A 22,523-nucleotide genomic window follows, 5' to 3' on the forward strand; every position below is an offset into this window, starting at 1 on the left:
ATCCACAGACCACAGAGTCTACATGTTTTTCATATAAACTAATAGTCCCTATGAAAACTGTCCACCCTGCGGTCTGTGGAAACCATCCAACCCTCTGTCCTCATTTGACAGGACAAGGCCTCCCCCTCCTCACAAATCCTATGTGGTAACTGGAATTTAGTTAGAAGTTATTAGAAAACCTAAAATATAATTGAACTTAAATGCAACAGAATTGAGGTATTTCTATATAAAATTTTAGCTACACAGTAAAACTGAAAAGTAATTCCAGACCAACACTAGCCTCTATCAAGCACAAATGCTGAGTTATGGAGACCTATAAACGATGATATGAAGGCCCAAATGTTGCCAGTTGTGTTTGTCCATTGTCAGTCTGGCCTTTTTGTTCTTACTGTACGAGGTCATGGAGCGGGTCACCCACAAACTGCCTCACCCACAGTAAGCCAGGGAGATTATCCGCAGGGGATTTTGTGTGTGTTGTTTCAATACCTGCCCCACTATTCACGCTCACTGACAGCAGAGTAATAATGTGCGATGCCTCTCCAGCCTCGTATTATTCACTCTGGTTCACGCAGGGACATTAAGGACACCTACACTCCAAAAAGCTGCTCTTCAGAGGCTTTTTGGCCTTGTTTGGAGCCGAGTATTTTTAATGACATGTAGAACTGTCTGCTATGTCAGAGAGAGATATTTGTCTGACCCAGAAGTTGGAGAGACAACTTTTCAACACTAAGATGCCAGAATTCACCCAGTTGAAACTATCATATCATATGTTCTGACTCTGCAGAGGGCAATACTTTATTATAGTGATTGATCTGGTCTGGTCTGGTTTTTATATTCATATGGGCTTTTTTGTAGTAAGGAAAAAGTAAGTTTTTTCTGAACATCTTCTATTCCTTATCTATCTTGATAAAACTCGAGGAATACCCCTCCCATGATCATGTTAGCTCTTGACCCGTACTTCAAGAAATGGGGCTTTCTCCACTTAGCTCCAAAAGACGAGCGTGTTCTTCAGTGCGTTTCATGCTGTTGGCAGTAGGTCATGCCATTTGTGGGTGGGCGAAGAATAGCGGTACATACTGCCTGGGAAGACTCTATCAGTTATTTATGAGGGCTTTCTGTACATACAGTGTTTCCTGCCCGGGGACCTGGGTAACAACCACAGATGGAGAAACAACATGGTTCGTATCACAGGAGGCTGCTTTGGTTTTCTTTCTACTTCCTCAGAAAGGGAAAAAGTCAAAATATGTATATAGCTATTCTGTGTTTTTGTTATTGTCAACAAACAATCCCATGAAAACCCACAAATCAACAAAGATCTGATTCTACTATCAAGTATAGTCTGTGTAACCAAAGCGTATTATCTAAGTCCTCTCTATTAAAACAGTCAATGTACCGTATGCACTGTTTATTTTGAATCAATTCCTCGCACACCACCCTACTCCCATAAATAATACAAATCTTTATTATATTTATACATCATCATTAACCATCACGGCAAAGCTTTACCAAAACTGGAACCCACACCTGCCAAAACCTGGGATCAAACCAGGGACCTTTAGATCTTCAGTCTAACACTCTCCCATCTGAGCTATTTCAGCTCCAAAGCCAACAGTGTGGTGGCCGTTATGCCAAATCCTAACACCATCCCAAAAATGTTGTACATGTATGTTGAACTTTTCACATAACATTTGGGGATCTTGCTTTTTCTTTTAACATCTGAGTAAGCACTCTGTTTACAGTAGTGTTACCAAATAGACAATTTTCACTGCAGTCGTTTTGACATGAAATAGTAGGGTAAATGCAGGTACTACCAATGATACTAATTAAGTATCAGTAGTCGGTGTGTTGCTATTGTGCATGTTGGCTCGCTGAAAAAGCTCGGATACACTAAATGGAACAGATTAGTATCGTTAACACCTGTGTTTACCCTACTTGTTCATGTCAAAGTGGCGGCTGTGAAAAAGGTCTGTTTAGCAAAGTTATTGCATTAGGTATGAAAGACTCTTTTTGTAAATGTTATTGGTTGCTGCAGCGGCTCTAAAGCATCTTTCAGAGAGCTGTTTTATGAATTTATTAAAACGGGGGTGAACAGGATCAGACACAATTTGTATTGCTTTGTATTTCACCTGAGTTTTAATATTTACATCCCAGTTGTTTCTGCTCTTTCACAATAATTGTAGTTTTTTTTTGTAGCCCCCTAGGTGCCCATAGCATGTACACATATTAAAAGTTAAACAGTCTCTAAAATGCTCTTTCTTACGTCAATATACTGAAGTACTCACAAATGCACCACATCCGCAGCTGAAATAGTCACAAACAAACACACAAAGTTTGAGTTTGATGAAAATGACAGTAACCAGTTGGAAATGATTTGTTCTGCCACCAGCAGTTGGTGCAAAGTGCTGTTGCTAGTAGCAACCAGTACTGACTCAGCTCGAGCAGTTTAACTGACAGTTTTATATTCAGCCTTTTGTCAAATAACTGACAGGCCGCTTTTAGCTAGCCTACTCCCCAAACGTCCTTGTTGGAGCATTTTCTAGGTAGGTATTCTTTATTTGTTGTTATTAAAGCTGTCTTGTAAATGTTACTTAATTAAAGTAATTTATTTCTTCTTATTTCTAACCAAGCTCGCCATTATACCAGCTGACTAACTTAATATGTTGCTAATGCGACATTGTAACGTTAAATAACTGTTTTACTGTTGACAGTCTACTTTAAAACTATGTTTCTTGTTACTACAGTAGCTTTTATTCATTTTTTTTATTTTTTATGTATCACTACAATTTAATTCAAAACTGTTTCCAGTGAAAACTTTAAAGGTCAACCTTTTTTGATAGTGTGTTTAGCTCACTGTATAACATAGTGAGGGCAGAAGAAGTCTGCTTTAAAAATGATGTTTATATTTGTAACCCGCTTTATAAAGGATTTACGTATTCAGTAGGAACAAACAAGCCCGGGCCCGAGTACAACAGACCGGTTATGGAAGTAGTGGAATGTATTAATAGTGGGACTAATACATCATTGGTTTGTCTATTTAGGGAATTTGTCAGCAATAAGATTTTCTGGACACACGTTCACTAGCTTTTCTGGTCACATGTTTACCAAACAATAATGGGAAACTAATAATTGTGCTCCAGGTTTGTGCACTGAGATTTGGAATAAGGCTGACTCTGCTAACCTAAGGCATTTCAGTTTCATGAATCATATTTTGACATTGCAAAGAAATGAAAGTGGTGTTTCAGACTGGATTTCCTGATGTCTTTGCTATAGTATATGATAAACCTCAGTGCAGTTAATGATATTTAAAGAGACACCTAGACTGTTTGTGGCATATGGAAAGGATCTCATTGGAGATTTTCAAACGGAGCATCTGTGAATTTACAAGGTCAATCCTCTTTGATACTTTTCATTTGATCTCTTCTTTTGAGATATCACATTTTATTTAAATGAACAATACAGTGCGTACGCGTAGGTGGTTTCTGAAAAGCTACTGTATCTCTTTTCTATTTTAAGAGAAGGTCATAGAGTGCAGCTAAGTAAATTGTTTCTCCTTGAGGTGGATAGTGAAAATAGAAAGGCCAATGCCGGGCTCTCAGTTTCCTAAACATCAGCAGGGAAGTAGTTCAGCACTGTTGAAAGCTGGAGGTGAAAAGGAACTCTTTTTATATTGTCTGTGTCTGTCCGCCTGTCGCCATGTCCCATAAACCTTATCAGTTTGTCTGCATTCATTCCTTCCTCCCCTACATGGCCCTGCCTTTGTCTCTATTTCACTGTCACTGTATCTTCTCCACTCTCCCTCTTCCTCTCGAGCTGTCTCCTGTCCCTGTCAGAGAAATGCTGTGAATTAGAGCACTGAGCTCGGTGTCCAAGCACCCTCGGGTCATTTCAGCCAGTCTTCGCTCTGCCAACTGGTACAGCAGACATGCTCTAGCAGCATATTTTGTACGGTCCAGAGTCCCAGTTTCCCAAACGCATCTGAGCAGTGTAATCATCTTAAGTCTTGTATGCAAACAATTCATAGCACTTTAAAAATCTTTTAAATCACTTTGACAGACAGTGCTTTCTTTACTACATGAGTTTGGCTGAAGATACATGGAAAATGTGCAACAACTGACAACACAATTGAACCTTACAGCAAAATCTGCCCAGGAAAGATTTCATCACAATGTTTGGCTTTACAGAATAACATCCTTGTAACAAAAAAACGTAATTGGGGCCTTTAGAGGGATGAAATCATAAAAAACAAAACCCACACTGGAGTTAGGCTTGGGTTGAAAACAAAGAGTACTCACGTTAAAATAGACACAACATTCTTAGTACTGATTCACTTGCTGGCAACATAAAAGTAGCTTCTCTGACGCACTGGTGAAGAGGTATGCTTATGACCAGTGTAATTAGGACATGAATTGGGCAGGGAACTCTTATGCATATTGTCCCTGTGGGTTCAGGTCAGCTGTTTTTAGTAGGTCACATGTCCCTTAATGTCTTCTGTGCTACAAGAGAAAGGAAGCCACGCCACCAGACTGCATCTGTGATCATTTATGAGAGCACAACACTAGCTCATCAATGTAGGGAGAGCCTACAGTCCATTTTCACATCTCCTCCTGCATTCCAGACCAGATTGCAGAGTGAGACATCCATAATCACACTGCACAAGCATACAGGATACACACATACACGTGTATGTGCTCACCGTCAACTCCCACGCACAATGAACCATTTTGCCATTTAGGGTTCACTCCCTCATCCCTCTCCTCCCCTCCCTTCTCATCCTCACGCCTACTGAGCTCATCCCAGGTGCCTGCTTTGCCCGTTCAGCCACTCTGCCCACCCACGCCCTCACACTCTCAGTCCCAGCGAGCAGCGGCAAACGTTTTCCCGCTTTCTTCTTCTCCTCTCTACTCCCACCCACTCCAAACGGCTGTGAATCACTGGCTGACACACTGAAGCACCGGCAGGGCTCTTGTGTTTTTAGATGGAGAGGGACTAACATCTCTTTTCCCTTGGTTTGTGAAGCATAGCCCATTATGAGGAGGTTTGACTTGCACATAGGTAAAATGCACAGAGTTTGTGTGACTGTACGAGGCGGCTGTAGACCGTCATGAGTTAATGCATGTGCGTGTGTGCGTGTGTGTATGTGTGTGTTGGAGTGTGTCTGTAAGTGTAATATGGTGCTGGCATGCGTGTGTGCCAGGGGGACTGAGAGAACAAATTAATTGTTCTCTCATGGAAACGTTGTTTAGCACTTAGTGGAGTGATTCATGCGTCTACAAAATCAGCCTGTGCAAGTGACAGGCAAGTCCTCGCTGTCTTTTCAGAGAGCCACTGCTCAATGATTCATGTCCCCCAATCTGTCAGCAGGCACCGACTATTGAATGAGCTGCAGCTTGATTAAAACTTGACTTTTTCAGATTGTTTACATGTTTCAGATGATTGCAATTGGACATCTTGTCTTGCGTATAGGAGGAATGCTGCTCTCTGCGTTTGGTTTGCAGGAGGACAGACTTGTGATTAGTAGCACATTTAATGCTATGTTCATATGAGTACATGACAGTCCTAACAGTAAACAGACTGCTGCTCATCAGGAGTCCGAGCAGCTTGACACTTATGAGGAACCATGTTAAGCCCCAAACTGTCCATGGAACTGACATTTCCTGGATAAATCAATTGATACCTTTTTTATCTGTATGAGGACGTCCTTAAGTGTGCTGTTTTGTCCGACCAACAGTACAAAACCCAAAAATATAGTGTTCACTTTAGTGTCTGACACAGTAAAGCAGCAAGTGTTTGGCATTTTTGATTAAAAAAAATGACTGAAATCATTAACTGATCAGCAAAATAGTTGGAGATTTATTTTCTGCTGATTACCTAATTGATTGATTAACTCATTGTTTGAGCTCTACTGTTCATTTTAAGAAGTAATTACATCTGATCTAAATGCTGCACCCTGAAATCCTCTTTTTCTTTTAAATAGTAAAAACTGGTATTGTCTTTTGGAGGTAAAATATGGTCTTCATAGAGTTTTCATCCTGGTCAAGAAGCATTTGTAATCTTTTGATTTGCATGAGGACATATGTTTGACTTGGATTTTCACCACGATACTAAGTAGAATCAGACTGATACATCAAAACATGTTGGATGCTGTTCGTCCTCTATTGCTTCTGTTTGAAATGACACAAAATGTCCTTTTCTTTGGCCTTTCCGCTCTGGAGTGGACTGGAGTGTAAGCTTGATTGAAGCATTCATACAAACAGTCCATATACAGTCGGTGTGTTTCAGTTACACTGGTTCAGCCACTTGGCAACGTGAGATCATTTTCACCCACTGACAACTGTGATTGTCTGGACTCCAATCTGCCAAGAAATGCTTCACACAGATGGCGAGAGAGAGAACATGGAGGTTGGATGATGGAGGTTGATTTCATCGTCTCTTACAGGGCCTCGGCATAATCGTGCTCTAAATATTTCCTCAGTGGGTTGATGTGTTCTCGCTGACATGTTTGTGGCCCTACATGAGTGTAAATGCATCCTGCGAGTGCGAGTATAGAGTAAGTGTGTCTGTCAGCGACTCATGCAGCCTGCGGAAGCTACATAGGCATTGTGAAGACTCGGCGGGGAGCTCTGTTCCCTTTGTGTTTGCCAGGAGCAGCTTTCCACCCACGGTGGGCAGGCAGGCAGGCTCGGTTAGCTGCTAGTTTGGCATTCACTGGATGACTTGGGTAGAAAGGAGGGAAGGCACACAGCCATTCATGGTCACATTATGCACATGGGGAACAGGAAAGCTGTGGTGGTTTAGAGATAGTCTCCAATGAATGACTCTCTCTCTCTCTCTCTCTCTCTCTCTCTCTTTGACCAAAAGAATAAATGTGTTAATTAGGCTATAGAACAAAAATAAAAGCTGAGTTTCTCTACTGTGCTTAAGGCTGTGTGTATATTTACCAGTCCAATTATGTCTCAAATGTACTGTACACAGTTTACAACACTTGCCAGACTCAACATGTGGCTGATGATATATATATATATTCACTTTATTGTTTTTGGCCAAAAATCTGGAGATTGCAGGATTTAAGTAGGTTAACTAAATGGATGCCATGAAAAAAAATAAAAATCGAACAACCTCCAGTGTAGTTGATTACAAGCTGCTCCTACACGCACCAAACCAAGTAAATGTGATGGTCTGGTGGTGCTTATGACGGATCTTAATTGGCTTCTATACATCCAGCAGACAGTTGGGGTCGCCAGGAGTCCAAGGTGCAGCCCGACGTCCTAGAAAGAAACCATAGCGAGCAGCAGACTGTCCATTTAAACCAGTGGCTTCGCTCATTAGCTACTGCATTATACGCTTTACCATAAAGCAAACTAATAATGGACTATGTAGAGCAGTAAAATCCCGATGCTTGCAGTTTCACTGTTCTCCTGAAGAATGCATATCTTATAAAAACAATAAAAACCCAATATCCAGCTACAAAACAAAACAAATGCTTGGTTTTATGCCTTGTAATAGTTTAAACTTATCATCTTATTATATAAGCAAACATATAGATAAGTAGGCTAAGTAGATAAATTAATTCTATTCAAGAATAATGGGCTACATTTAGGAACAAATTAGTTAACTTGACTCAACTAAAATAGTCTCCTTTTTTTGCATTTTATTTATTTATTTATTTTTCTCTTTCTCTCGCTCTTTCTCTCTTTTACTGACACACCTCCCACCTGCTCTCCCTCCCTCTCTATCTCTCTCTCTCTCTTTCTCTTTCTCTCTCTCACTTCCCTCACACTTTTCACTCAGATACCCAAGATGGCGGCAGCCTCATCCATCCAGCCGCCGAGCGTTCACTCTTCTCTAGCCGGGGAGAGCGCACTTTCCCCGGAGATGGACAGCCCCGAGAGCCGGCAGCCAGAGGATGAAGAGGCGGCGGCGGCAGCGCAGCCCTCCGACTCGGGGATTAGCCTCCGCGACCTGCCGGACCTGGAGCCGGAGGAGATCGAGAGGAGGCTGGCCAAAACTCGCCAGGAGCTGAGCAACAGGAGGAAAATCCTCATTAAGAACCTGCCGCCTGACACCACCAACCAGGTACATGTTAGTTTACAGCAGAAAAAACTGGAGCAAAAGTAGCGACGTTCACTTAGTTTTCAGGTTTTACGCGGATCGACACTCACTGCGCGTCGGTGATGTTCAGTAGTTTAGTTTGCACTGACGTTCGCACTTTCAATGCGTTTAGATGTACGTTATTGTTTGGTGATAATAGAGACCCGGCGTCTGATGCTCTAGAGAGACCTTATAATTTACCCCACAGGCAAATATTTTTAATCTCATAAGATATAAAAGCCACCTTCATAAGGAACTTTTATGTTTTATAGTTTATTTGAATAGTTCTCAAATTTATTGTGGGACCTGGCTAACAGCATGCCATTTATTAAACACCATGTAACTTTGCATACCTTCTAAATGATGTGAGGAAAGAGATCCCAAACTAATATGACACATTTAAAGGCACAGTTAATTCATATTTTATTTTTTTCAGTTCACCAACTGTATGCTTAAATAAAATCTGGCTCGTCTTGACTTGTATTTACAAACGTGGTGATGCAACTCATAAATGCCCCTGTAAACTCCATGCCATGTCAGTAAATTACTGTCTAAATGAGTTCTTGCAGAAGCTGTTTGGGGCTTGCAAGTCTGTTGCTTTCTTTGCAAGAAGATTAGATACTGCAGATGAAAATCCCTTTCCTCCATCGCTGTGGGTGAGGTAAACATATCCATGCACCTGCACTAACATCAGGAGTTACATGAGATTGGTGAAGTAAGAAAACAGGATTACTTTATGTTGATATGGGTGTTTGTTTTCTCATGAACACCAGCTGGGTATTATAGTTTTATCCACCATCACTGGATTTTGTCAATGCATGGAGCAGTGCATTGATTTGCACAATATTGTTGCAGTTGTCATGTAGCAGCTGTTGTGATTCTGCTTTTTCTTTATTCCTCTTGTAACGTTCTGCAGCATACATTTTAATATACGACACAGTAATCAGCTCATTCGCTAAACCTAATGTATTGCAGACAATACAATTGTACAGTTAAAGTCCTCACCCATGCCACTTGTGTTAGACAAATATTGATTTGAACAATGTATAAAAGAGTTACACCTACTTCAGCTAACTCAGATTATGTTTTCAAGACATGATTTCTGACGTTACATGTTGTAAACAGTTTGCCATAATCAGATTCCTTTAATAGAGGCAAATCAGTCAGTTGATCTTTTATGTTTATTGTACAAGCAAGAACTTTGTGCGCATGTTTCTTGTCAAAGAGCACAGAGTGACTTCATTGTTTATAACTTTAAGACACATTTGGTTTCTCCTACTGATTGTCATTCATCACTTGTGTCAGCATGTTAGCCGCCATAAGGCAGCGTGTCGAAGGCGCTGAGGGTGTATTCCTTCAGGGTTGTAGCACCAAACATTCTTAGAAAGAGGCAACCTGCCAAGGAGAACCAGCACTCTGCCTGGTGTTAGAGAGTGTGTGTGTGTGTGTGTGTGTGTGTGTGTGTGTGTGTGTGTGTGTGTGTGTGTGTGTGTGTGTGTGTGTGTGTGTGTTCTGTGTAAGGCGAAAGGGAGAGAAAGGGAGAGAGAGTGTGAAAGAGTGCGAATGCATGGTGTGTGTGAGAAATGAGAAACAGAGTGAAGAGAGAGAGGATAAGTCACTTGGATCAGGTGAAGGAACAGAAGTGGAATTTCTCTCTCTCCATTTTCCACATTATTCATGTGTCAGAACGAGTGCGATATGTTTAGTGAGCCTGAGCAGAGCAGTCCGAGAGCATAGCTGCATGAAGCCTGAACCCTGCTGAACATGCCACATGAATTAATCCATTTAAAGGAGTAGTTCTGGTAGCGATACTGTTGAATTAACTCAGGCTATGTATCTTATGTGTGTAGATATCTCAGCAATCCGGCTGCTTGTCAGAAATGAATCCCGGCACTCCAAAATATTGTAACCATCAATAAAAGATAAAAGCATTGCTTTGAATACTTAACATTTTGGCTTTAATGGTGTGCTTTAAAATGCTCAAATTGCTGCATTCATTTCTGTTTAAAAGGCTGCAGAGTTTCAGTGATGACAGATGGTCCTGAGCTGATGTCTGTATATCAGCATTAGTGCTTAAATGATTAGTTGATCGACAGGAAGATACAAAAAACTTTTATTATTGTAAATCGTCTAAGTCTTCTATCACACAAAAATGCAAAAATGTTTACTCATTCCAGCTTCTAAAATGTCAAGATTTGGTGCTTTTCTCTCTCTCTTTATTTAATAATTGCATATTGAATATTCTTGCTTTATCAACAGTTGGTTGGACAAAAAAAGCTATTTGAAAATGTCACCTGGGGAAGTTATGATGGTCTATTTTTCACTGACTTTTAATGGAACACATTAGGAATGCAAAGAATAATCAAGATTAATAAATAATGTAAATAATCATCAGTTACAGCCCTGATTGACATCAATATCACTTGATTTTATTTCTTGGTATTGCATAGGGCTTAAAACCTATGGCTACTCTTGGCCCTGTATGGGAATCCAGTGATATTAATCGAGCTATTGTTGACATTATAGTATCTTCCATAAGGTTATAGATTTATGGCGAAGGAAAGTCCTCGTCAAGTGTCTTATATAACCTGTCTGATGGACTCAGAAACGCCCAGCCGCCTCCATCTCTCATTCCCCTCATACCCGCTGCCCCATTAGTGAACACTATATCGCATATTGGATATATATGTGTGTGTGAGTGTATGGAGTCCATGGTGCTCTGTGTCAGATATATGGGCCTGCTGACAGTCCTCCTCTCAGAGAGAAGTGGGGGGATGGGAACTACGGAGAGAAGAGTGCCATGAAAAAGGGAGAGACCGGAAGACAGAAGAGTTGGGTTAGAGGAGAGGAAAGAGGGATGAAAGAAGAATGTAATGAAAAGAGAATAGAGAGAGGGTGGGAGAGGCATTGGTTGAATGTATGATAGCGATGTGAGACTTTGATATTTCTTCTCCTTGATGTTCACACGATCCCCCTTAGATAGGAGCCATTAATTACTGCTTATCATATAGCATGTTATCAAATCAATAGGGTTCACGAAAATGCTTTCAGGATGCCATTTTAGTCAATAAGTCCACTATTAAATCCACTTATCCTTTTGAAACACTTATCCTAAATAACTAAAAACTCTATATACACTAGAACCTGTAAATTAAATCACCAGAAAACATGAAACGTTGATATCTACCAAACACATGAGTTATCACAGGATCCCCAATTCAAAGCAATTTAATTGATAAGCTTAAAATATTGATACTATGTGCATGAAAGCTTAACTGGGAGATTATACCGAATCGAGATGCGATTAGCGAGATGATTTCTCTAGGGACAAGTCACCCTTCCATTGGTCTTGGTGAACTACAAAAACACAGTTCAGTCAGGACCACTTTGGTCAAAAAGAAAACTTTATTTCCAACTGCAGTATGTTGTATTTGACGGTTTGACTTTGTTCTGGGACCTCCCTGCCCTTCCGTGTGCACACATGGAAAGCTTAAGGAGAGCAGCTGCAAAGACCCCCGTAGGGTACATAACAGAGCATGCGTCAGTGACAACAGAAATTATATTAATTAAATGACATACAGCATAAAAGGCGGAGCTGGGGTGGAGGCAGGTTGCAAAGCGGCTTTCAGAGGAAGCAGCAAGGGTAGGGAGGCTTAAAAAAGGCGACCTGTATGATATTTGCCAATTGGATGCTTGAAAAGAATGAGCTGAGCCATCAGCTGATGTAGGTTGTTTACAATCAGCTGTGATCAGCTGATGTAGCTCAGATTGTGAGCTAAGCTTTCTTTTGGGTGGGTACAGGCACTGGCATGAAAATGGTACATCAAGCAAACATGTTTTATTTTAGTGGCTTTAACATTGTCGGACCCTGATGGACACATTTCAAGCACTCTTCTTTCTTGTCAAAAACTTGTGCCTACATTACCCACAATGCAAGTCAACCGCAGTCAGTTCGATTGGAGATTGTTATGCTAATAAAGTAGCAACCTCGATCTCATGGCCTCGAGCAGAGATAAGGAGTGGGCTACAGAAGACTGGTAACATCACTTCTTCAACTCCACATTTTTTTTTATTTTCAAACTTGTGATGCAGCCGACGCTGCCTAGAGTGATATCACTTAAGGCAATTTATTCGATTTTGCGTAGCTCCCCCCAGAGCCACAAAATACTTGATATAACTTTTTCTATGTAGTAGTACTTCCCAAGACCAGTAAATAGTCTTGGATGTGTGAAATCAGCGCATTATTTGGAATTTTAACCATGTAATATTGACCTTCAGCACCAGCTAAAAATGTGTTGTACATTGCTCTTGGAGCAAAGAGAGAGAGAACATGTTTGATAAGAGATTAGAGTCCGAGCTCAGTGGATCTAAGTATATTGCCAATTGGAAAAATAATTTAAAAATAAAATCGCCTATTGGAAACCATTCCTAAATATTGTCCTTCATCAGTTCCCTCATGCAAACAACCAAGTTGGAAGTCACTCTAGTAAGAGTTGATCCACGTGTTGAGCCCCTACGACTAATGTGCACAGACTCCACTTGGAATTTCAGAATAAAAGTAATGTATAATTAAATTTAAGCTTGTAGTGTAAAAACATATATTTGCCAATGCACTGGATGGTGTGTGTGTGGGGAGGAGGTTAGCTTCCAAGGACTTTTAAGTTTTTGAATTATTCAGAGTTTCTCAGAAACACACAAAACTTAAACAAGATGTGTATGTGCACATGGTTTTTGTTGTGTTTACATGCTTCTTTTTGAACAGCAGGCAGATCACGTGTGTGTGTGTGTGTGTGTGCAGTTGGGTTTGCATATGTACAGGTAAACACAAATACATGTAAATGTCACAAAGCAGCATGTGTCTGAGCTGTTCTCTTTCCACCCACTTCCTCCTCCTCACTTTACATGCTGTGATGTGTGTATGTGTGTGTGTCAGTAGCAGATGTTCATGGAATCTGCCCCTCCTGACAGTGGGCATCCTTCATCACCTTCATCACTTACAAACCTGCATACACACTCTCACACACATTGTGATTTAGTTGTTTGCTGTGGGATTAGTCACCTGTAAGTTTTGCAGATCTTAGTGCTGCAATTATCCCACAGGCATTCAAGACACACCTGTTGGACTGACTGCTGTCAGTACAGCCAGGACAGAACAACAAGTTCATACTGTCTATTTATTTACTCTTTATAAGGCATTACATTGGCAATGGCTCAAACATATATGTGACATGATGAAGCATCACTGTGATGCACTGTTACCTCCAATACTGAGCCAGTTGATACCCTCGGTGGTGGTGGAAAGGAGAAGTGTAGTGATGGGAATTCTGGCTCTGTTTTTTGAGCCAGATCATTTGGCTCAGCTCAGCAATAAGAGCCGCCTCTCTTGGCTCCCTAAAGGCATTTTATGTAGTGCCACTTCTGGCTTAAAATTCAGCTAAATTTAGCAATGTTTTGACCTCTAATTTGTATGGGTGCACATATATTACTTAAATTATTCTTTAATTTATATTTTATTTATTTATTTATATAATTATATTTATATTGAACTATGTTTTGTATGTTGACGACTGGAGCAAAATACAAACGTTTGAAAATGCTTGGGTCTTAATGTTATTACCAAAGTGGGACATTTTTGGATTGTATTTTACAGATAATATACATTTATAGAATCATCCTATTATTCTGTCAAATATATGCAGTTCCTATTACTTTCTTTTACTAGCCTAGTGAAAGACAGTAGTATGAACTGCATATATTTGACAGGAAGGTTATGATTGGTTAAATGGTTTCTGAATAAACTGGAATTACGCTGACTGGATAAAAGGTTCGGCTGTAACCAAGAAAGACGCAAGATGCATTGACTGGTACAGGAAGAATGTGGTGTGGACTAATTGGATAAAAGGCTAAGGAGAAATAATGAGTGTATGTGGGGAGCGCTGAGGCGAGGTGGATTCCACATGAACCGCCACATTACAGCTTCATTCAGAAGAGCTTCAAAAAAGAAAATGTCTTTTGTCTCTGTCCTGTTATTCCTCCTGACTTTTTCTAAAAATGCTGGTTGAACTGTTCATAACTTCTGTCGTTGCTATGTGTGTCTGTTAGTGTGGCATAAAGCAGGTAGATGGTTTTTTGAGACTCTTCAGGGTCCTGCTGGTCCCTGTTGACTAGAGTTCTGGATCCTTGACGTTCATACAGCAGCCGCCCCGTAAATAGTTTGAGTTTGACGCTTTTCATACACAAATTAAGTGAGGTAAAGTGAGATTTTGGAAGTGAAGGTCTATAATGAGCTGAGGAAGGTCACGGTTATGTGTCTGATCTGTGTCTGACCTGCATGTTTAACCTTCCTGTGGACAAGGGGAGAGAGGAGACACAATTCTCCAAACTGATCAAAACCTCATGATTACACAGAAGACACACAATGACTTTGGACATTAGTGTCAGAAGTGCAGGTTCCTTCAAATTGGAAACACCTGACCTCATCCGTCACATAAAATCCACTCTGTGGCAGCTCTGTGGGGGCAAACACCTCAGTAATGAGGGAGGTCAGACAAGAGTAAGCTGTGCCAAGTTCCACTTTGTTACCCAAGAACAAAAAATACAGTAAATCGAGCAAGTGAAGACCAGAATGTAAAAATTGCTCATAGTTCAGCCTGAGGGATTTCATTTTCTCTTGCGAGATGCTGATGGCAGAGTCAGAGTTAATAGCATGATCACATCAATCCTCCCTTGAGTCAATGGTTTATTTTCATAAATTGCTTTCAGGAGTTTTATTCTACCCATGGGGAACAATGGGGTCTGTCATTCTGTCAGGATAGAAAATAAAAAAGGGACCAAAATGTCACCATTGTAAGCTTTTATTGAATCCGAAAAGAAAACTTTTTACCCAAAATGCCATTTTTAATCAAGTCCTCCTGTCAAGGTCCTTCTATTAACTATGTACACTGTGTAATAATACAGTCTGTGAAATCCATATGATTAAATAACTGGGAACATTTATGTACTTGTTGTAACTTTATGTACTTAAAGATATGATATGTAACATTTTTGTGTACTAATAGTATTCCAAATGTTCCCATCAATGTTCAAACCAGTTCAAGCTAGAACACTAGACCAAATACTTAGTTTATGACTTCAGTAATGTGAAGCTGCTCTTTATTGTTTAAAATTAGTAATGAAACAAAAATGTGTGTAATGCAAGTGCAGGAGACATTAACCTTTCCACATCCAGCCTGTTGATATGCAGTATGCTTTCACTGGCGCCTTGGTGTAGTGTGACTACAAGAGTCCATTTAGCTTTTATGTCTGAGAGCTTCTCTGCCACATATCTCTGCACTGGCAGTATATTGTAGTTTCCTGACATTAATGGAAAGCCACACTGTGGACACAGGGCTGTAACATGTCGAAAATAGCTGATTATAGAAAGAAGGATTTCAGCAGTGTTCAACACCAACAAACAATAATATTTTCAGGTTGTTTTGTCTTCTTACTTTACCTGAAAGCTAGGATTTACCACATATCAACACTTCCACATCAGTGTAGACTGCAGATAAATGAAGCTCACTTGCACACATTTTAATTTATGTTACGTGGCAAACCCCCACGCGTTGGGTACTGTAAGGCAGCACAACAAATCCCCCAACAAATATTCTTGAATTATGCTTTGACCCCATGTCTGCAAGACTCTGTTGATATGTGAGGAGTGACTGTCTGCTCAGTGGGGAAAATAACCTCCAATCTGAGTCCTGTGGCTTCAGGGCTAGAGTCAAGCTGAGATGGGTGGGTGTGGAAGGGGGAGGGGGGTGGGGTCACACTGGCTGACAGCAGAATCGGTCCTGTCTCAAGGCGAGCCACCTGCTTCCCTCAGCCCACTGGTTCTGTCCTTTCTACAGTTATATGCTAAAGATGTGCTGTTGTGTAAGATGCAGTTCTTCTTAATGTCAGTCTCAATCTCTGACAGCATGGAAGTGGCAGGGAAAACTCCCAACTTCCCACATAAAATACCACTATTACCTTTTCCCAACAACAAATTAAGTCTTAGTAGGTAATTTCACTTCCTCTAATGGGTGTCTTGGTGGTGATTATGAATAATATTGTTCTATTGAGGAGTTATTAAGGTATAAAAGTCTCTATTTTGAGACATGTTTTGTTTGATTGAGTCAATCATACATTATAGTGATGACTGCTTGTTACTTTTTCCACAGCAGCTTCACCCACACTTCCCCATTTCCCCAAAATTTTGATTTTCTGACTCTTGTAATAAAGATGGTAGTGGATGCCATGCATGTCATAGAACAATGAAAATTGTATCATTTATTTCATAGCATAATAAATACTGTTGTTTTTTGGTGTATTATGTACTTGATATATGGGCACTGGTTCAGGCCAAAACTATTTGCATTTCTTTCTTCATACCAGTACTTCTGCTACCTGAAAAGTGTTTACTATTAGGCTACCTACTGACCAGATTCTTTCTGTTATTGTTCTTAAATGAGTAAGTGCATGTTTAGGTACAGTATAGCCATGATAAATCCGGCCAAAACGTAGTATCCTTTCCCACTTACTGTACCTTTTTAAAGGGGATAAATGTATGTAGCATATTGGCAGTTGTTTCTGTACATGTTAAGGTAATTGCAGGAAATCTTAATGTAGATTCTTGTGGAGTCTGTGGAGTTAATTCCAGTTGGCTGGCATTGTTAGTCAGTCTAAGAAATTGGTAAACCTGAAACCAGTTGCCCAAGCCCATATGTAAATGTGCAGCAATTTGCATAACATTTTGATCATTTGTACACAATGATGCACTGTGGGGTGCGAACATTTCAACAAGTTCTTAGCTGTGTTGGTAGTGTATTGCCACATTAAGAGTTGGGCAGCCAGTGCATAGCACACCTTTTGAACCATGTGCCTGTGACTGCTGGGGTTCATTATGGGGTTTGTATACCTGCTCCTGCTGCGCTGTGTTACTGCTCATCTGTCTCTATTCTGCTGTAAATGAACAAAACCCCTGAAGAAGCACTGTAGAAGAAGGAAAAAGAGAGAAGTTAAGATCTATTGATAGATAACCTTATATCACTGTTTACCGTTTAGGTTTAGAAAATAAAAGGTCTGAGAGGGAGAGCGGTAACTCAGCATGGAAATTTAACCAGACAGCCATTGTTTAGTGCAGGAATGAAAAAGACCAAAGGCAGGAGAAAGCAGGAGGATACAAATGAGGGAGAAGAGAAAGGAGTTTGAGCAGAGGCACAAGGACAGGAAGAGGAGAGGCAGAGGGAACGAAGGGGATAGAGCCTGGAAGAAGAGATAAAGAGAACAGAAGAGGAGAGGAATCAAAACAAAATTGTTAGGCCGAGGGACTCTACCAGTGCCAGTGCAGAAAAGAGGGTGTTAAAGTAGCATACACAGTGTTAAGACTCTGAGAATGTGTTTGAGAGAGAAAGGAGAGAAAGAGGAGTGTTGGATGATGGAACAAGTGTCTGCAGTTATGTAGTTATGGTTGTCTGCTCTCAATATGTGAGTGTGCACATTTTCTAAGAAGCTCTCCTGGCAGGCATTTGATAGGCCACTGGTCTGTGCTGTGCATGGTTTGAGCCACCTGTCTCTCTCTCTCTCACGCACACACACGCACACACACACACACACACACACACACACACACACACACACACACACACACACCAGACACACACACACACACCAGACACACACACAGAAAGCTTGGCTCAGACCAAAAATTGAAAATAGTGTTTTTTTAAATCTATTCGAGATGAATTGTTGTAATTTCAATGAATATGTAACAAATTGTTAAACTATTTGTTATAAGTACATGCAGCTGCCCTAGATGTTTTTAGCATAGCTTTCCATAAAAATGTGTTTGACAGATGTAGGGAAACTTTTAGAAATTTTGTGTGCATTTACGGTATGTGTCATCATCATCATCATCATCATCAAATCCTCAACATCCTTTGTAAATGTATATCAAATATTGTGCTGTACTTCACTAACAGACTGTAGCAGGTTACACTGTAGTGTCAGTATTACTGCTCTGAGAATGTTATTGTAATGCTAGCAAGTTTAAACCATACAGTAGTGTGTGGGAGTAGCATTCAGCTTGCTGGCAGACCTTAGTTCCATCCTCTCTTCTCTCTCTGTTGCGTATATCACTCTATCAGTAGGTCAAGGACACTGTTACTGCCGGTAAGGAGGCCATGCAGAGTGTGTTTGTCCCCTAATCCCCCTCTCCCTCCATCCCTCCCTCCCTCACCTCACACACACACACACACACACACACACACACACACACACACACACACACACAGACACACAGAATTGAAATGATGTGTGTCACTTTCCCCCAGTGGCTCTGTTTGTGTTTGTAAGCCATCTCATTTATGACTGCAGGACAAAAGGAGAAAGTGTGTGTGCTTGTGTGTTTGCGTAATGAATGAACAGGTGTCCGAGTAAACACACATTTCTCCCCTCTCTTTCTTCTTTGTCTGAGGAAAAATAATCATTCTAGTTTGGATCTGTCACTGTACATTTTCATTACCCTTGTACATTTTCTACTTTATAGAATATGAATTGCTCTTGAGTGACTTAACAGTGTAACAGGGGAATTATGAATACCTTAACTGGCAAAAAGCGCCAAAGGCCAAAACAACACCTAGTCCATCTAAAAGGCAATTTTATGTCCGCTAGAAGATTTGTAGTTGCATTGAAATTACACAAATCTAATAGTTGTGACAAAAAACTTTTTCTTCCTCTTATTGTTTCTAAATATAGTGCTTGAAGCAGTTCAGCTTCTTTGGTGGCGTTATAGTACTTCATTTTGGGGTCGTATGATCCACACGGTTGAATGCACTAAATTTAAGTCGCTGTAAGTTGGATTCAGTATCTTGTTTAAAAACACTGAAGCAGGGTGGATGTGAAATGAATGTCTGATCTGTTTGAACCCAAACTGCTCTCCCGAAAACATTGTAGTTTTCATTTTAGCTTAATTGCTGCTCTTAAATCCAAAAGTTGTCATAGTTTATGACTATGGCAAATGCTATTTGGTTTGATGTAATGGTTTTGCTCAAGGCACCTTTCTTGCCCAATTTACATTAGACAAGACAAAAAATGGATTCCAGGATAACACAGCTGTCAGTGCCTGAAATGGGCCGTTACTGAGATTTTTGTCCGCATGAGTACCCTTTCAACGTATTGGGTGAGCATGGCTCTGCCCACCACTAAGGTCATTGAGGTCCAGACCTATTTTTTCAGAGGAATATACAATAAAAGTTATGAAATAATTCCTTTTGATGCGTGTCACAGTATTTCTAAAACCCGGTGTACAGCAATGCTGGTGAGGAACTCTTAACGCCTAAAAGAATACACTAAGAGATGCTTGCGTGGCTATTTCCTTTACACTTGTACAAACGTATGAAAAAAAAATGTATTTTTGTTTTTGAACCCTTCTCCCATCAGAAAGTTGGATTACACTGACATATTTAGTAATTTGACAGATGCTTGTGTCCAAAGCGACGTTAAATGAGGTACACTCCAACAGTACTGTAGATCGAGGTGGAGCCTTCAAGAATAAGTGATGCAGGACTCAGTTGGATGTTACCCCTGTGACCTGACACAAGTGCCACAAGGCTTTCACATGCTTATCAGTGCATGGCAAATGACATCTTTTTTGAGAGTGAGAAAGAGAAGGATAGAGGGGAAAAAGTATAATTAGGTGCGTAACTCTCAAAGAGGTAGGTCTTCTTGTTTTTAAAGACAGAGGGACCAAATCTTGATCGGTAAGAGCATTAGTAACTTGAACTTAATGCGGAAAGCAACAGGGAGCCAGAGGAAAGTAAAGAATAGTGGAGTGATGAGCTGTTTTGCACAGGGCCAGATCACGGGTTGTTGAGATCTGGGAAGAGTGCGCATCTGCTCTTCTGCAAGCTGCCGCAAGGTTATCTAAGACCCTTCTCAGCATAGAGCCCCAAAGACATTTACGCGTATATTCGCTGAACTATAATTCCAGTCTCTGTACAGACCATATACAAGATGATAGACATATGCCTGTGTGCTCAGTGTTTCATTATGTGGACATGTGTGAAACTGATAATCGGCTGATTTGTGTGTTGCTAGTGATTTCGTGTTCCTTCATGTACCTACATTTAGTCTCACCAGGTGTCAGACCAGGCTGCTGTCACATTCCTTATTAAGTCCATCCTCTCAGGGCACTTTGCTTTCATACTGCACCAATGTGTGCACCCACACACACGCACAGAAACAGCCTTGGGCTTAAGGCTAGTGCTGGGGTACTGAGTGGACTTGCTGCAAATGTCAACTTCTTAAAGCGTTCAAACATGCAGGGGGAACAGTACGGTACAGCACAGCATGGAACAGAATGATATGTTATAGAGCAGCTTGACATAGAACACACTGCAGAACACCCTTAAGTAGGAGATAAAATAGCAGCTTGTCCTGATGCTTCTGCCCACATACTGTCCAGGTTCTCACTGTTGGTCATGAATATGGCAAGACAGGTGTCTTTTTGAATGTGTAACGATGTTAAAAGTCCATCAATATTTACAATAACTCTTTTCCTCTCTGTGGAGGTAACACAATGTAGCTCTATAATATAAAATCACGGTCTTCTAAATTTGTGGGTTTAGTTTTAAAATACGAGTGTTTGCTCTATCTTTAAAATTTAAAGCTGCGGGAAGGTTTGTCACACTTTCTTTTTACTGAGCGCAGTAGCTGTTTTGAAACACCTGTGAGCGTCGCTCAGCTATCACGGCAGTGTTAATTAGAAAGCTGTCGAAATAGTGTAGTGGGAATCTCAATGAAACAAAGTGGAACATTGTAGAACAGCGTGATGGGGTGTAGTGAAAGTAAAAGATCATTAGAACATGGAATGTAAAAGGAAATAGGGTGAAACAAACTGGAATATCATAAACAAGTGCAGCATGGTGTGCTCAACTGGTAAATTGTATGGCTGAGAAATAATGGCAGGACTGTTTGGACTCCTAAAAATAGTCGTTTAAATGTCTTGTAATGTGCCAGTGCTGCGAGAAACAAACTTTCAGCTCGATTTAAGTACTGAATAGCACAGGGAAGCGTGATAAAACACCACCAGAGAGTGAATGACACAGAGTGGCATGATTGTTGTCAGTATCTGTATCCTGTCCAGTACAGCAGTAACTATCATTTAGTACAAACAACCTGGCAGCAGGGGCTATTTGTACAGCTTCTTTTCTCTTGAATTTCTTTGTTTTTTTATTTTTGTTGTACACCACTTGATCTCTAAAGGAAATCTGTTATTTCTTGTCTTCTTCCCTAACTTTTTTCTTGCATTTAGAAAATTAGGTTGGCCTTCAGTCTATTACCTTTTCATGTCAGAATTTTAGTCAATACAAGAACTCTGCTTTCGCCCCCAGATACATGCATTGTGGCCAAAGCAATGAGAAATGTAATACAGCACAAACACATGAAAATTAAACAGCAGGATAAGCAAATATAAAAGAAGAAGAGGAGCTGTGGTTGACAATAACATTTTAAATCACTTTGCTTAAATCCTCACACATTCGTACAGTCATGCTTTGATTTAAATTGTTTAATCCTATGTTATTTATTCTTATATTGGCCTTGCTGTTAAATTGCCTACAGCCCTGTATTATAATGGTACAAGTGTGTGTTGGTATTGTCTGAAAAAAAAACCCTGAAACTGTATTTACTTTGGGAAAATAACAATCTTTTAAGTAATTTTTGACTGTAATCGAGTCCTTAAAATCTTATTTTCTTCTTGAGCAGGTGATAAAATCTGCCTTGTGCCAGTGAGTATTTCAACCCTTTTTTAAATTAAGTAAAGTAGTAAATTAACTTGTTTAAAGTTTATATTTTTTTATTTGTTGTGATTCTAGTATTGCAACCTATTTTATTTAGTTAGCAATAGTTATATTGGAAATTGGTTGCAATATTCATACTGTAAATATTTCCCACTTGTTTTGTATGATCCTCATGATTGAATGCACTTATTGTAAATCACTGTAAGTTGGATTCAGTATCTTGTTTAAAGACACTGAAGCAGGGTGGATGCTAAATGGATGTAATCTGTTTGAACCCAAACTGCTCTCCCGAAAATAGTTTTAATTTTGGCTTAATGGCTGCTCTTAAATCCAAAATATCATGGTCATAGTTTATGACTATGGCAAATGCAATTTGGTTTGATGTAATGGCTTTGCTCAAGGCACCTTTCTTGCCCAATTTACATTAGGCAAGACAAAAAATGGATTCCAGCATAACACGGCTGTCAGTGCCTGAAATGGGCCATTACTGAATTGGTTGCAATATTCCTCTTGCAAATATTTTTCACTTGCTTTAAGAGAAGAAGGTAAGGACTTTATAACAGACAACTGATGATAAAATGAAGATTTAATTTCTTTCATTTGGTTTCAGGCTGT

At 40.2% G+C, this 22,523-nt stretch overlaps 1 protein-coding gene and 1 non-coding gene across 2 annotated transcripts in view; one reads left to right on the top strand and one right to left on the bottom strand.

The window, feature by feature from the left end:
* Window positions 1–1,525: 1,525 nt before the first annotated feature.
* On the bottom strand, window positions 1,526–1,598 carry trnaf-gaa (transfer RNA phenylalanine (anticodon GAA)). The gene has a single exon. It is a non-coding gene; the product is annotated as a tRNA-Phe (tRNA).
* Window positions 1,599–7,749: 6,151 nt separating this feature from the next.
* The window catches only part of raver2 (ribonucleoprotein, PTB-binding 2), a 73,513-nt gene continuing 58,739 nt past the window's right edge, over window positions 7,750–22,523 (top strand). The window contains exon 1 of the mRNA XM_051376173.1: window positions 7,750–8,073. Coding sequence (XP_051232133.1) covers window positions 7,798–8,073 — 276 coding nt within the window. The 5' untranslated portion in view covers window positions 7,750–7,797. The remainder of the gene's footprint in view (window positions 8,074–22,523) is intronic.

The sequence above is a fragment of the Dicentrarchus labrax genome, unplaced genomic scaffold, assembly GCF_905237075.1.
Source record: "Dicentrarchus labrax unplaced genomic scaffold, dlabrax2021, whole genome shotgun sequence".
Classification (NCBI taxonomy): Eukaryota; Metazoa; Chordata; class Actinopteri; family Moronidae; genus Dicentrarchus; species Dicentrarchus labrax.